The following is a 15,326-nucleotide window of genomic DNA, read 5'->3' as shown; positions in this document are numbered from 1 at the left end:
TATTTTTCAAAAGAAAAAAATGCAGAAATTCCGCCTCCATGAATTGGGTATGTTTGTTCTGGAAAATGGACGGAAATTGCTAACAAGAGCAAAAAAGGTCCTAGGAACTAATGTGACTACAAATAGGAAAGTAAAGTTCAGCTATCGTAGCAATAAACTTAGTTAATGGGGCTTTTGGCAGTGGAAAAAAGAGCAGCTTTACAAAATTCATTACTTGGGGTATCTACATATTACAGCATTATCAAATGATTTAAGTTATCTAGCTTTCTTTAGTGTATATTCTTCTACTGAAGACAAGCTTAGTCCTGGAGGTTTTAATTGTCTAAAACACTACAGTCTGGAATCTTTCGTTTTAGGGTGATTAATACTGGATCTGTACACTATTAGATACCCCTAATGGTACAATTTGACATGAATCAAATATGATCACGTGATTACATTTCTAAGCTGGACCATGCAATGTGAAGCTTATGCCCTCTTTATGCTAGCTGCAAGAGGAAAAACGGTACCTGATTAAGCATAAAGCCTGGTGTTACAGAGCTAATTCATTGACATTTTTGGAACATGTATGATTTAGCAAAGTTGGTTTATATTGGATCAGCACTTGCTTTGAGCAGACGTGCTGTTTTTGATCTAGTAGTAGGAATTCAAGCTGGATTTACTGTTGCAGCAAACCATGGCCCCAGGCACAAGTCCTGTACCACTTCACAACTGGCTGAATTATCAGGGGATCCATGAGTTAAAAATAGGCTTTTTTCAACAGTAATTTCTAGATTTCAGTCTTAAGGGCATGATAGACTTAAGGAAGTGACAGAAGCAGAGGTCTGTAGACTCCATGTATCTTCAATTACATACAGCCTTTATGGATGTTTTAGAAGCAGTAAATAACCTTTCTTTTTCACCAAACAGATGGCAGATAAAATAATAACAGTTATAGCTATATAAAGAACACAATAGGCTGAAACTTCTTCCTTGTAAGAAATTGCACATAACCTGGAAACCTCAATAATAGCAAGTACCTTATCAAAAAGCATTTTCAGCATGAACTTGATGTATTGCTGTAGACAACCCACATGTATCCTGCCCCAGGAAAATGCTATAATCCAAAAATTAGGGCTACATTTGAGGCTTTTGCCAGTGATAACAGTATACTTTCTGTGTATGGAGACCTTACCACTCACATTGTGTAAGTATAGACACTTAGGCACTGGCACTAATAATATGGATATCAAGAGTAAGTACTCCAGAGAGCCATGTAAACTAGGCATTGAAAAATAAAGAAAAAGGACATCACTGTCCATGATTGTTTGTTTTTCAAGGCCTCTGGGCTGAAAGTCACAAAAGTATGTTTTTTTAATTAATGTTCATTTTGTTTCTTGAGGACTGGAACCAAAAGTACAAGAGAGGGCCTCCAAAACTGGAAAAAGAGGTCAAATTTTCTTCAAAATAGTATTTTCTTGGAAATAGTATTTAGATGCTGACTGGGCCTCAGAGAGTTGCTGATCTCTTTACACTGATTTTTTTAGGAGGTCTGCGATACAAATACCAACATCCACGCTAGGTACGCAGCATGGTTGGTGTGGTGAGTCCCTGCCCCTGCACCAACTTCCCCATGCAGAAGAGCCCTCTGCATGTGAGCCTGGAGTTTTCTCCTTCCACTAGAGATGAGTTCATCAATGCTTGGGTGATGAGGCAGGTAGCAGACTCATTGCAGATAGGATCTGTGTATTTTCCTGAGCTGTATATGCTAATAGGATATGTTGCAGCCCTGTTAGTCTCTAGTGGCTAACCTGGAACAACCTAGAACATCATGCCAGCCTAGAACACCATCCAAGAACATTAACTGAGACTTCACTGTCTAAAACAAAGCCTTTCGTGCTGGCAGTGTGCTGAGTGCCTTTTTTACAGCAGGATTTGTAAAATTTGATTCCTGAAGCTGTGTTGCGGATTTTGCAAAACTCGGTATGTAACTTTATGATCCGGATTTTTCAAGTATATAATTGTGGAACATATTTAAGTGCAGACATTAATTGTTCCTTTCCTTAGTACCTACAGTTGAATTAAGAAAAACAGAAAAAGTTATCTTACTGCTTTTGTAAAGCACTGCCTTTATTTACTTTGCTGTATAAATTATAATTAACCATTGCGGCAGAGTCATTGTGGTTGAGTGGTCTGTGAAGAGCTTTGGGAATTTTACTTTTGCTGAATCTTGAGATAAACGTTTAGAGAGGGTGGGAGGCTGTTTTTCCTGCATAGCTTTCACTCCATGTATCCCATGTGGTTTGTTAGCTGCTGTCTTTATGATATCTAGCTGGGGAGCCTGAAGTATCAGTCTTAAGGGTGGGGTCTTTGAAAGGAAAACCTAGAAAAATATTTGGTCGTCCAGAATTTAGTCATTTAGGGGTCATTCACTCCTCTGTTGGAGTTTTCTGATACATTGGGATTTGCACATTCTGGGAACCCAACACTTAGGTCAATATTTAGCATCCCTGATGGTCATCTTGGGATGTAGACAAGTACTTTTAGTTTTATGGTACCAGCCATATTTCTTATAAGATTATTTCAGAGTCTGAGGGATTTCACTGTCAGGAAGCTTCCTGAAAAAATACAATTTTTTCCCTCAGTTATATCCTGTCACAGACCCAAATTGTGTCTCATAATAAAGGATAACACAGAGTTTACATCAAATCTAGCTAACTTACATTTTCCTTCACGTTCTTTCTTTTTAATGATCACAATCTCACTACTATGAAGTTATGTTCTGCCACTGAATTTAGAGCACTGTGTTTTAGATGAGTGCTGTTGACAGCAGAAGTGTATTTAGTGAGTGCAGAAAGCAGCAGGCTACTATCATCATGTAGGCTGGAAATTTCTTGTCCTAGTTTCTCATCCTGCATCTGGTTCCATACGGCAGCTTTAATGTATTTTGATTTAGTGATCGTAACAAATGCTGAATTCTGATTTCTGTAACAAACCGTATCAAGAGTCTGTCAAACTTCTTAGTGGTGTAAATGCCACTGCTTCCGTGTGAACACTTATAACACTGTGCTGGAAAAGCCATCCTTCATCTTCATGAAACCTGAGACTCAGGATTCAGTAGTGTTAGGTTTAAAGAACCTAATGTGACCCTGTAGGCCCCTAGAGTTTAACCTCATGTCTTCTCAAATTCGCCATCTGAAGTCACACTTGTAAATTAAATCTGTTCAGCTGACTAGCTTGGACAGAATGCTGTTGCAAGTCCTTTGTCTTATCTTGGTCAGGTATATCTCCCTCAGCGAAGCAGCATAATGAATATTTACTTAGGAAGCAGATGTAGCCAGTTAGCTTTATTCTATCAGGTTATTTAAAAAATCAATGCAGTTTTATGTATTAAGTAAAAACATCTTAATTTTGTAGAGAAGACTTTTGTCACTTCAAATGACTTGCTTTATTATTTTGTCTGAGATATTTTTAGCCCATATTTAAAAAACATTAACCACTCCACTTGTTTTGAGACTATACAGATAGTGTCTTTACTAAATTTGGGATATTTTGTAAGCTAATCTAATAGAGTGGCAGGCTAGTCGCAATTAACTGCACAGATATGCTGTGTAGCCAGAACATTTAAGTAATCATTAGATCCTTTGCTCTGTCAGGATTTTTTGTTTTAAAGGATTGAATAGCGGAGGATTCTTTCTTCACATAGACTCCCTTAAGGAACTCAGGAAGAGCTGGGTCTTCTGATGATGAAGACAAAGGAAAGGAAAAATAATTTTGGACATTCCCCATGGGAGTGCTCTGCCTAGGATCTTCCATCCAGTGTGGCAGACAGAGAGACTCATAGGCTGTTACTCACCACAACTGTAAGGATTTAAGGACACTTTAAATGTAAGTCCTCACCCAACTTTAAATAGGAGGGTGATCCTCTTGAATAGCAGGAGAACTTCTATGAATAAGCCTTGAAAATACAGTCTCGAGAACCACTTCCTGGGCCAACCTCTTCAGCGCCCAGCATGAGAAGAGTAGAATTTGTGCATATAACGCATCAATGAGATAGAAAATGAGACAGAGTAATGCTTCCCTCTTCCCGGTTTTCAGCCCTGGGTATCGTGGTCCTCCGCGGGAGCGGACAAGCTGGGTTGGCATGAAGGAGCGGCAGTCCGCTCGCTGAGGCGCCCTGCAGCGCCTGCACTGTGCTCTGCGGTGGGGAGAGTCACAGGCGCTGACCTGAGCGAGGCTACAGTAGGCACCTAACTGCGGGGCTTGCTGAGTCAGGACTGTTCTTTCTGCTCTTCTCTGCAGCTGCCCAAATCAGTGCAAGCCCACTGCCCTGTCCTTGTGGAAAGCACTGCAGAAGCTGAAGCTGCCGTGACTAGATCTGTTTTGCTGAGCCTTAGAGAGGTTCTGAGAGAAACAAGTGCTGTTTTGTTTACTTCCAAAAAAGAGTGCCTTGGTATGTATACAAAATACACAGTAGGGTATGGCTGGCTGAATACGATCTGCAGTGGAAATATGCCAGTGGTAACAGCCGAGGGTGATGTCTTGTCTCCGCTCTTTAATCTCTTGTCTCCACATACCACTAATACGGTAATTGCTGGCATTTTCAAGTTGTTAATGAAGCAGGGGTAGCTCTTACACCACTGGGAAGTGAGACAGCACTTCAGCTGTTAAAATAGGTAACTTCACGAACCTCCGTCAGGTGTACTGAAATAGCCGACCTTTCGATTCAACAATTTTCTCCTTTACCTGAGTGCGTGTATTATTACAGTTGTATATTACTTTTGATATTGCAGCAGTCCTTTCTCAGTGGTAACAGGCGTTTTGAACACAACACTTTCTTCCTCTCAGAAGGACAAGAATTCCCCTTCTCACATTATAGCCTTATCCTTTTATGTATTGCTAACAGTAGCATAGAAGAGGCTAGTAGATAATAACAGGCAGAGAGTTATTGCACCTAGCTGCTGGCCGTTCACTGATGGGTGCCCTTGTGCTGACTTGGGGAGTGCTTACCAGATAGTTTGGCGCAGGACTAGATGCTATAGCCGCGCTTAGTTGTGACTGATTCGCTGGGCTGAAATATGTCACTAATTTAATTCAGCTATTTCATTAATCTGATTGAATTGCCTCCAGCCGTTAAAGGTGTATGAAAGAAAGGTAGCTGCCACATGAGGCAAGAACACTAACCTCTGCATTAAACTATAAAACAGTCATTAGGACATCGAATGCTGAAATTGAATTGCTCCATAGAAATTTGGTTTCCAAGCCTAATACCAATTAGCTATAAGCTTGATGAATGTCAAGAATTAATTAAAACATTTCAGTGGCCTGTGTGCGTTTTAAATATTATCATTATTGCCTCGATATTTTCAGTTCTTACACTAATTGCTTTTAGAGAGCACGAGCAGAATTACCTGCTGGCGTGACTGAGGGCACAAACAGTTAATTGCGTCATAAAAGATGGACCTCCTTGCCTGTGGATTTTCCTTATTTCTCTAAAATTTATCTGCAGTTTTTCTTCCCCCTTTTGTGCATGCATTGCCAATAGGAAGGTAAAAGCAGTGATTTTAGGCCCAAACTTTATTTAACAGCACTTTTAACTTTTCTTCTTTGGCTGTTCTCTGGAGGCTAGCACGTTGCTGCTATCTACTTTCATTTTGGAAAATAGCTGCCATTCCACGAATAATTTTTTTGTTTTTAATTAAAAAGGATGTCAGCCAGAATTCATAATTATTCTTGTCCTGTTAAGGAAAGGTCTGCAACTGTTTAAACACTTGGTACATGAAAGAGTCACAAAATAAAAAACATTTTGGGAAATTATGAACTGAAAGGGAATTCATAATGAAAATCAGCTTTTTGTTGTTTCTTGAATATGACCATAGTGTAAAAATAGCCAAATTTTTGACATGGGAATTGCAGATGCATAGCGCAGACTGCTCGTGTTCCTCATCTCTGATGAACGTCTCCGCATGTTTGGCTGCATAGTAAGGGTGAACGTCCAGCATGCTGTGGTACAGACTGGAGACATATGCATGACAAGTACATTAGGTGGCATGACATAGGAAGAGCCTTAACACTAGGAAGCCTTATAGGAAGGCTCTGAGGCGTGCTGAGCAGTGCCAGAAACCACAAGCTCCCTGGCTACAGCGTAGTACGTCCCTGTCACCCGTTTCGCACGCAGTGAGATGTGACAGTCGTCAGTGCCAGCTCCTGTGACCACAGAGGGAGAGGGAGAAAAGCGAGGACCACATGTGTGCAAGTCGTACATAGTGCTGGAGAGACTGCTGAGGTGGAGGACGACGGAAAGGCGCTTCTACCCTGCGCCTGGTTACTGAGCCGTCTGCGGGATGTGGGGAATCCACAGTGCCTCCGTGAGCTCAGCAGTGCTATTTTCCCTAGCAGTCAGTTTGGACCTGAGCGGTTTGGATTCTGGACCTTTTTTTGTGGAAAGGTAGTTTAGTTTGTGGAAAGGTAGTTTAGTTTTTACCTTGAGACTTGCTTATGGAAATAAGATTCTGCTTTGATTTTTTTGTGAGGAGGTATAGACGGACACCGAGTTCTATTAGCATTAATTATGATGTCTCAGAAATTGAGAAAATTCCAGGTTACTTTGTTCAGTCTCTCCCAGCCCCAGTTTTCCTGTTCATGTAGTGGACAGGAAATGTGAAATCACAGAGTAAGTGTTTAACATTTCACTCTCCAGCCTATGAAAAAGTGGCAATAAATGTGTATCAGTGTGTTTGTAGGCCACATTTTTTATGGAGGTATGATCTATGCAATGTGCAGAGAAGGTGAGTGTGGCTGCGATGTGCAGCTCCCGGCTGTGCATTGAAACCGTGTCATGGGGGAGGACCACAGAGCTCCAGGTCAGCCAAAGCTCAGAAGCAACCAAATCCGCCAGAAAACAGAGCTGGGGATATGGTTCAGATAGTGACAGTCCAATAGGAAATCATTTCCATTCCTATACATTCAAAGGCATAGAAGGCCACGGACAGCAAAGTGCCCAGTTTTTATGCCTATTTAAAAGACTGAGCCCATTGAAATCAGTTGGAAATGAGGCAGATGTTAAAGATACGCAAGTGGTTAGTGTTAAACAAAACAAATATATACATATACATATACATATACATATAATATGTGTATATATATATGTACATATGTACATATGTATATATGTATATGTATATCTCCATAAAATACCTGTCTCAAAGGTGCATCTGACTCTCTCGCTCTCTCTTTCCTTCTTTACACAGCGCTGGTCCTAAAGGAGATAACATTTATGAATGGAGATCTACTATACTTGGACCTCCAGGTTCTGTATATGAAGGAGGTGTTTTTTTCTTGGATATCACATTTTCATCTGACTATCCATTCAAGCCACCAAAGGTAAGGGTAAGGTTTTTATTATGTTTTTAATTTTTTTACATGTAAGTGAATGTTACTTGTAGAGGGTGAGTGCTCAGCACTTTCTGAAAATCAATTTTGTTTATAGTCTTTTGAAAGCTAAAGGGCCTGAAATCTTGGCTAGCAATTTCAAAAAAATTCTGTGTCTAATTTATTTCTTGATTACCCCACCAGTGCTGGTTTCCAAGCTTTGCTAAGTGATAAATGAGGTGATAATTCTGATCATGAGTAAGATTCAAAGAACAAATTTTAATAGAAAAGATCACAAACCTTCTAGGCTGCTGCTTCTCATTCTACCTGATAGAATATATGTATAGTAATCTTTTCTCTCCTATGAGCCAGATACTGTATTATATATTTTCAGGTAATTGATACCAAAATAAGAGAGGGCTAAAAATAAATTCATTTTGATAGACAACTAAGGTGTTATATGTGACTTCAAGTTGGCTAACATACATTATTGTAAAATGTCAGTGTATTTGCAGCTGGTTAGATCAGCAGCCTTGTTTGACAGTATTTTTAAGCAAAAGCTATAAAATGACACCAATCTTAAATTAAATTTTATTTCCTGGCTCAGAATTAGTAGGGACATTTAGGAAATCATAATTTACTAACAGATGCCAAGGAAGCTAATGGTTGTTCCCTCCTTAAGCCTCCCCCCCCTCCACCCCACCTCCCCGTGCAGCCATGCCAAATTACAAATCTTGTCCATGACACCAGAAGGACACTGCTGGCATTTACAAAGAATAAATATGTTCTACCACACAATATTTCCTACAACTTGTGGTGGTTGCAGCAATAGTGTTGTTATTATAAATCCAATATCTTTTTTCTTCATTCCCTAAAGCACTATAACATAAAGAATGATATATCCTCTATATATTTCACACTCCTCCAAAACTCACAAAATTTAATGTTCCCTGAGTTAAGATTGTTACAATGAAGTGATGGAGAATTTTAGACAAAATTTCCATGAAAATCACGTGGCTTAGAGCAATCACGTGGTTAAGAGCATGGCCATTTTTGAACTTTCAGTGGTTTCAGAAAACATTTCATGGATATTTTGCCCTGTGCACCAGTATGAAAAAGAAAATTTTGCCCATCTTATTCTGCTTTATGTAATTATGGCACTTCAAATGTTTCTGACTTCTTATTTGTGCAGAATTATACTTTCATTGTTTACCAATACTAGTCTGAAATAATTTTAAAACAAGGGTGGCATCAGTTAGTATGATACCATTGTTTTAGATGTATAAGTCCTGCCTAATGAAAGGTATTACAAAGATTTAGTTCGTTGCTAATTTGAACAAAAATAACATGATATTCCAGTTTTAAATATTACTTCTCAGGGTCTATATTCAGGCTTTTGGAAGTAAGGAAAAGATCAGTTTTTAAGACTGAATATGCAGAACTAACTCTGTCTACTTCTTTACCTTCAATAAATGCAATAAAGTATTGTTTGTGGTAAGCTGGTTCTTGATATGCAGTTCAATATCTTCATTTAATAGTGTACAGAACAACAAAGTAGGTCCTAATTTCTGGGGGTACCAGACAGAGTGCCTGTGTGGAAGTAATTTATGCACCAAGGATTTCCGTGGTAGGTCTCCTAAAAAGTAACCATGACTAAAATAAATATGCACTTTTCTTTTAAGTGAAATTATTTTAGAAAATGAACAGAGAGGAGTTGCCTCCACAGAAGTTCTGCAGAACTGAGGGTGCCCCATACACTTCTGCTACTCAGAGAATAGGGACAGCATTCCAAGGCAACTTGTAATGACTTCTGTTCTCTCTCTTACACTGTCATTCTAGGTTACTTTCCGTACCAGAATTTATCACTGCAACATCAACAGTCAGGGAGTCATCTGTCTGGATATTCTGAAAGACAACTGGAGCCCTGCTTTGACTATCTCAAAGGTTCTGCTGTCTATTTGTTCTCTTTTGACAGACTGCAACCCTGGTAAGGAACTTCACCTGAGCATCATCACCTCTTACTTGTTTGGATTATTTGACATGATATATAATGTGTATGTTTGATTGTATTTCGATTAAATCCAAGTTAATATTTTTAGAACTGGGGATGAAATGCTCCTGTGTTGGCATACAGTTCCACATTTAAGGGCCCTTTTCACTCCTGAAAAGGCACAACAGAAAGCAAACAGTGTTGAGCCCATTTTTTTCCAAGGTGTGGAAGAGAAAAAATAAAATCGCTGCCATTGAAGGTCTGTATCCCAGGAGCTGTAGTGATATATCCAGTGATATATCCAGGAATGCAACAAAGTTCTCTGACTTCACTGAGTCATAAATCATTCAAGTTGGAAGCGACTGCAGGGAGTCCCTTCTCTGAAGAAGACAGCAATTGAAATGTTTCATCTTGCAAATGTGAGAGGGACAATGTTTGCCATTTTCAGAGAGAACCCCTTATTCCTGCTGGGAGGTGAGGAGCTTCACTGGAAGCAGTAAAGTTTCACAGCAGCAACTGTATGACCAGTGTCATTATACAATGAATGCTAATGGCCTATGGTCAGTATAGGAACTGAGAGGTAATGCTAAGATGGCATTCATTTGGAGAAGACTTTACGGTAAGGAGCAGGGAGGGAACAGATTGGCACGTTTGATACAAAATGTTGATGACTCTTGATATAGTAAAACCGGGATGCTCTCAATGTTTGTTCCTCCCTAATGTGCTCTAGTCTTGTCCCAGCACCATGACAGGAGTATGCCAGGTTGTCCTATGCACCTAGTAGTCCTTCCAGAGGAAAACAGGGTGCCTGGCTGGGAAGAAGGGTTGAGTAAGATTCATTGTATTCTGTGATGGGAACAGTAGGAGGACTGAGACTGAGATGCTGCACCTTACAGTACAGTTTCCCCCAGGCAGGATGTGGCTGGTGGATATATCCTGGAGTCAGGTGTGTGGAGCTTGCTGGCCCTAGAAAGTAGGCTCTGCCTACTTGTTTTCTTTGAAGTTAACTAGTTCTTTTTTTCTGCGGCGGCTTACAAGGGAATTATTGTACTTGTCTGTAGTTTCATCACCATCAGCTGGCAGCATGTCTGTCTGTACAGGTGATGCTTACCCTCCTTGAGCAGATTAGGTCTTTAAAAAATAAAAGACTTCTTGGGAAGAGTTGTAGCTTCAAACCATCTGTTGTTTGAAAACATGAGCAAATTATGCCTGACAAAATGGTGCCTGGATTGCTGGTGATCTTACAAAACTACTTACCATGCTTTTTGTCAAGTTTTGGCTGAAAAGAGCATCTGTAACATTTGAACATAGGTATCTGCCTGTCTTTTAACATACTAATATGCGGATTACCAAAGCAGATTAAAATCTCTTCCTATTCATTGTGCCCTGTGTGTTTTCTCTTGGAAATGTCTTGTAGGATAAGAGCGTCATTATATCTCACAGCATTTGATGGCCTAACAAAGATTATATTAGGAATAGCTTTGATTTTTTTTATATCATGCCTTTTTATTGGGGAATGGTTTCTAAAGTATCTTCTCCTGTCTTTTACAGCTGATCCTCTGGTTGGAAGCATAGCCACTCAGTATCTGACCAACAGAGCAGAACATGACAGGATAGCCAGACAGTGGACCAAGAGATATGCAACATAAATGACAAACTACCTGTGCAGTGTGAAGGTGCAGAAGGCAACTTTACAGTGTGCAACAAATCTTTATAGCCTTTACAATACGGACTTCTGTGTATATGTTATACTGATTCTACTCTGCTTTTATCCTTTTGAAGACTGGGATACTGCCCCCCAAAAAAGGTAAATGCTATCAAGAGTAGAAATTTGTAGCTGTAGATTAGTTACGTTTAAAATGCCTACTTGCAAGTCTTGCTTCTTTGGGATATCAAAATGTATTTTGTGATGTACTAAGGATACTGTTCCTGAAGTCAACCAAATATTATAGTGCATTTTAGCCTAATTCATTATCTGTATGAAGTTATTAAAGGTAGCTGTAGATTACTAGGAATTATGTCATTTGTATTAAACCCAGATCTATTTCCAATATGTGGTACATGCTGTTGTGAAAACTGTTTTAACTTTTACCTTTGTCAGTTTGTAATGAAAGGATTTCCTTTTTCCCTTTGTAGCTCAGAGAGCACCCAGTGTATCATCTCAAACACAATAAACATGTTCCCCAAGGAGCAGTTTCTTTGTTTTCCTATTTTAAATTAATATTTGAATAAATTTAATTATAGTAACAAGGTAGGGCCATTATATCACAGATCCCTGTGGGTAATTTTTAAATTAATATACATAAGTAAAGGCTTGCTATTAAATGTTTAATGCACACCTGTGGATGGTTTAAATTTTCTCTGGTTTTCTTTTACAGAACAAATGTCATTTTTACTATTTCCTTAAATTTCATACTGTTCAGCTCTTTCTCAAATTGGAACGAGAGCATCGCATATTCCTGCTCCTAAGGTTATTGTAGCTGGTTGCCTCAGGCCCAATTCTGCTCTCATAACGGACTGCCTGAGTTTTGTTACTAACTTTTTCTGCAGGACCAGGGCAAAGTTATAGATAGTCTGGTGCTTTTGTTTCTGATTAGAGCAAGTCTGACTCGCTAATCTGGAAAATTACAATTGTCCATTGAAAATGGTCTTCCAAAGCATGACTGAACACTGTATCATCTGTCCAGAAAAGAAAGGAGTAGAATAAATTTAATCAGATTTTTATGACATAAAAACAATTGTGGGGGAAATTAACTTTTGTTAGTGAAAATGAAATCTGTAAGACTTTTAGACTACTTTTTCCTCCCCCCCTTTCCCTTTCTGCCTTGGAAATTTTGTAACATCTGTAAGTAACAAAGGTACAGCTTTATAGTACATACAGCTAAAAAAGTAGAGTCACTAATAGTTTTATAATTTAAACTTTTGTGGGTTGCCAATCACAATATTGATTATACAGAAGAATTTTGATCACTTTAAACGATTTTTAAAATTACGCCTAATTTTAAACATTACTCTCTCCCTTATCACCTGGTGTTTCTGGAGATACTGTAGCACTTCCATCAATAAGATGCTCTGTGCATTTAATATATGAAAACTGAATGTTAAGTTTAAATATTAAAGCAATAGAAAATGATAAAAGATTTTAATCTAAAATTAGCCATCACTATATAGATCCGGTTTTTTGTATCACATGACCTTTGAGCATGAATTGTCCGCCCTACTTTAAATATTTCTACAGATTGCTGAAGGTGGCTTGAAGAACTGTGTATCCCAAATATCTCAACCTAGAAGCCAGTCTCTCTTGATAGCTACAAGATAGCTTTAGAGTTCAGGTTATAAAGTGCAAAAGGGAATGAGAAACAGGGGATCTGGCAGGTGAATACACCTAAGTCAGGTAACAGTCTAATGCCAGGAGATGAAGTGCTGGAAATCACTGCTGAAGGTGACCAGAGTTTCTCATTGTGTCATTGAACATAGTGAGAAATAGCACAGATTGGCAAAGAAACGAGGCTATCGTCACATCTATGTTGGACATCTAAAGTCTGCTCACTGCTCTCCGTTAGTGCACTACAATATCACACAGTGCTCGTACACCACTCCAGTGACTTTCCAGTGAAGTGCAGACTATGTATTTCACATGTTAACTATGTTGCCTACAGAATTTACAGATATTTATATCATAAAATATTATGGTATAACAATAAAGATTTTAATCCTAATTTTAATGTATTTTGTTTTTGTATTGTACCTACAACTTAAAATACCTAGGTGTACCAGTGGGATGCCTTGTTAGTGTTGCCCCATCTTGCCTTCCTTGCAATTGGATACTTTACACTGAATTCCCATCCTTTTTTTTTGTTTGTTTGTCATGAATCTGTTCTTTTTTAATGTAGTTTTTTTTGTGTGTAAATTTTATATTTCCTGAAGTAAAGGTTGTTTTGTGTAAACATTTAAACTTTAAAAAAAAAGCTAATTTTGTTTCTCAAGTTCTCTCTGCTAAACCATGCAGTAGAAAGAAATTTGTATTGTTAAATAAATCAATTAGTTGTTAAATGAGAATGTGTGTCTGTTTTCATGGGGAAGGGAGAAACCTCTGATGGAAATATGTCCAAAATACCAGTTGCAAAGAGACTCTGATGCTTTCTAATTATTTCTTTCCTGGCTATGCTAGGGTGAATACTGGGCACATTCAGAGCAAATACTTGCTGATATCACATGAGAAGGGATGGGTGAATATAAATATATTAAACATAAATATATTAAACATAAATATCTTAAATATAATGGAAAGGCAAAGATGTATCAACCTTATTTCTGTATTTACAGATGTTCTTGGATGAGCTGCTTCATGTTCTGTGATGTCAGTGATGGATGGGGTGCCTTACATGGAGATGGTTTCACTTACAGATCTACATTGGCTAACAACTGTTAGAAGTCTTACAGGGAAGGGAAGGAAGTTGTACGGGGCGAGACAGTGAGAATGCAGTCTAGCCTGACTAATAGCAAGGATCTGCACAGCCTCGTAAACAAAGCATGAACTGATCCAACTCGGGGCCATGCTCTGCTCCCTCCCTCCCTTGAGGGGAAAATGGAACTGTGCCGCTCTGCTGTGCATTAGTTCTTGCTCTGCATTGGCTTATTTGTGGCAGTAGGTATTACAGAAAGTGGAATCAGGCCTCTCCCTTGCTTCACCTTCGTGCATGGGAGCCAGATTTGTGGCCTCACTGCAGCTTCTTCCTCTTTCTTCTCTGTCCTGTGAGCTGCGCACTGCATAGCTCAAGCCGGGGAACAAGAAAGGGCTTTGTGCCTGCTCGCCCTGGCCCAGGGAGGCACACAACAGGGCAGGCTATTGTCCTCTCCACGTGGGATAGTGGCTTCCTGATAGCACTGCCTAAGTCACCGCAGAGCTGTGGGGAAGGCAGCTAGAGATCACAGCAACTTCTGCATTAATCTACTGACATTCTGCCCCTAGGGTTTCATCTGTATGGGTAATGAAGCAGCTGCTTTTGTTTGTAACTATGACGCTATTTTCAGTCCTTCGGCTAGATTCCAGTTTTAAGAGTGAATTTCATCTTTGCTGCATTTTCTTCAGCAAAACTCAGCACTAGATATGTATAGGAAAGAAGGAAGGTCTATCCAGACATCCTGAAATAAAACAGCTTCAAGGGCAGTGACACTAGCGTGACTAAAATAAGATTTGATTCAGTTATAAAATAGCATTGTGTTTCTGTAGGCCATGATATGGCCAGGGAAACGGATGCATTAGAGAACTCAGCACTGCTTCGTGTATATTATCCCGCTAACCTTCGTGTGGTGGCCGTCCTTGCATTTATAGCGCATTGTAACTTCTGAGCCAGAACAGCAGCTCCCCTTTGCCTCGCTAACCACCTAGCCTGAAAGTGGTTGCACAGGATCCCAAGACAACAGGAGAGATCATAAAAAAGAACATGTGTGAGGCAACAGTGTGGTTCCTTGTACCACTGGGCAGGTAGCCTGACCTTGCTGGAATGCTGATGAGAAGTAGGCATGTTCAACTGTATGTAGCTCCTGTGGAAAAGCAGATAATGCACTTGGAAGACGAGTAGATAATTTCTAGAATTCTTGCAGCGCTTAGGTGCTTTTGGCTTTTTTATCCTTAAAGAGGAAAACTCGCTTCAGCTTCTCTTCCCCTCCCTTCGCTGTGTGCATCTCTCTGGGGAGTGCTATCATGACTAACTCTATTGCTGAGTAACACAGAATGCATCCAGCATAGTAACAACAGTTTGGGGGACTCCTTAAAAATAAAAGCTGCCATGAATAGAGTAATGGGTAAGTTAAGTACCCATTAAGAATAGAGTAAGGGGAAAGTAAGTAGAATAACTATGAATATATATATCTATATATCTCTATATATCTCATGGTGACTACATCTGAGTGCAGTTTCTGCATCTGAAGTGATGTAAGATATTGTGGGACCATGTGGATGGATAAGAAATACATATAGTTG

At 39.4% G+C, this 15,326-nt stretch overlaps 1 protein-coding gene across 2 annotated transcripts in view; it reads left to right on the top strand.

Annotated features, from left to right (window-relative positions):
* The window catches only part of UBE2E3 (ubiquitin conjugating enzyme E2 E3), a 59,827-nt gene extending 46,428 nt beyond the window's left edge, over window positions 1–13,399 (top strand). For both annotated transcript variants that reach the window (XM_068948390.1, XM_068948389.1), the window contains exons 4-6: window positions 7,230–7,362; window positions 9,190–9,337; window positions 10,892–13,399. In XM_068948390.1, coding sequence (XP_068804491.1) covers window positions 7,230–7,362; window positions 9,190–9,337; window positions 10,892–10,989 — 379 coding nt within the window. In that variant the 3' untranslated portion in view covers window positions 10,990–13,399. The remainder of the gene's footprint in view (window positions 1–7,229; window positions 7,363–9,189; window positions 9,338–10,891) is intronic.
* Window positions 13,400–15,326: the final 1,927 nt, after the last annotated feature.

Source organism: Struthio camelus, chromosome 6 (genome assembly GCF_040807025.1).
Source record: "Struthio camelus isolate bStrCam1 chromosome 6, bStrCam1.hap1, whole genome shotgun sequence".
In the NCBI taxonomy this organism is placed as follows: Eukaryota; Metazoa; Chordata; class Aves; order Struthioniformes; family Struthionidae; genus Struthio; species Struthio camelus.
Note: the sequence above shows the minus strand (reverse complement) of the source record. Positions and strands in the feature narration are given on the sequence as shown.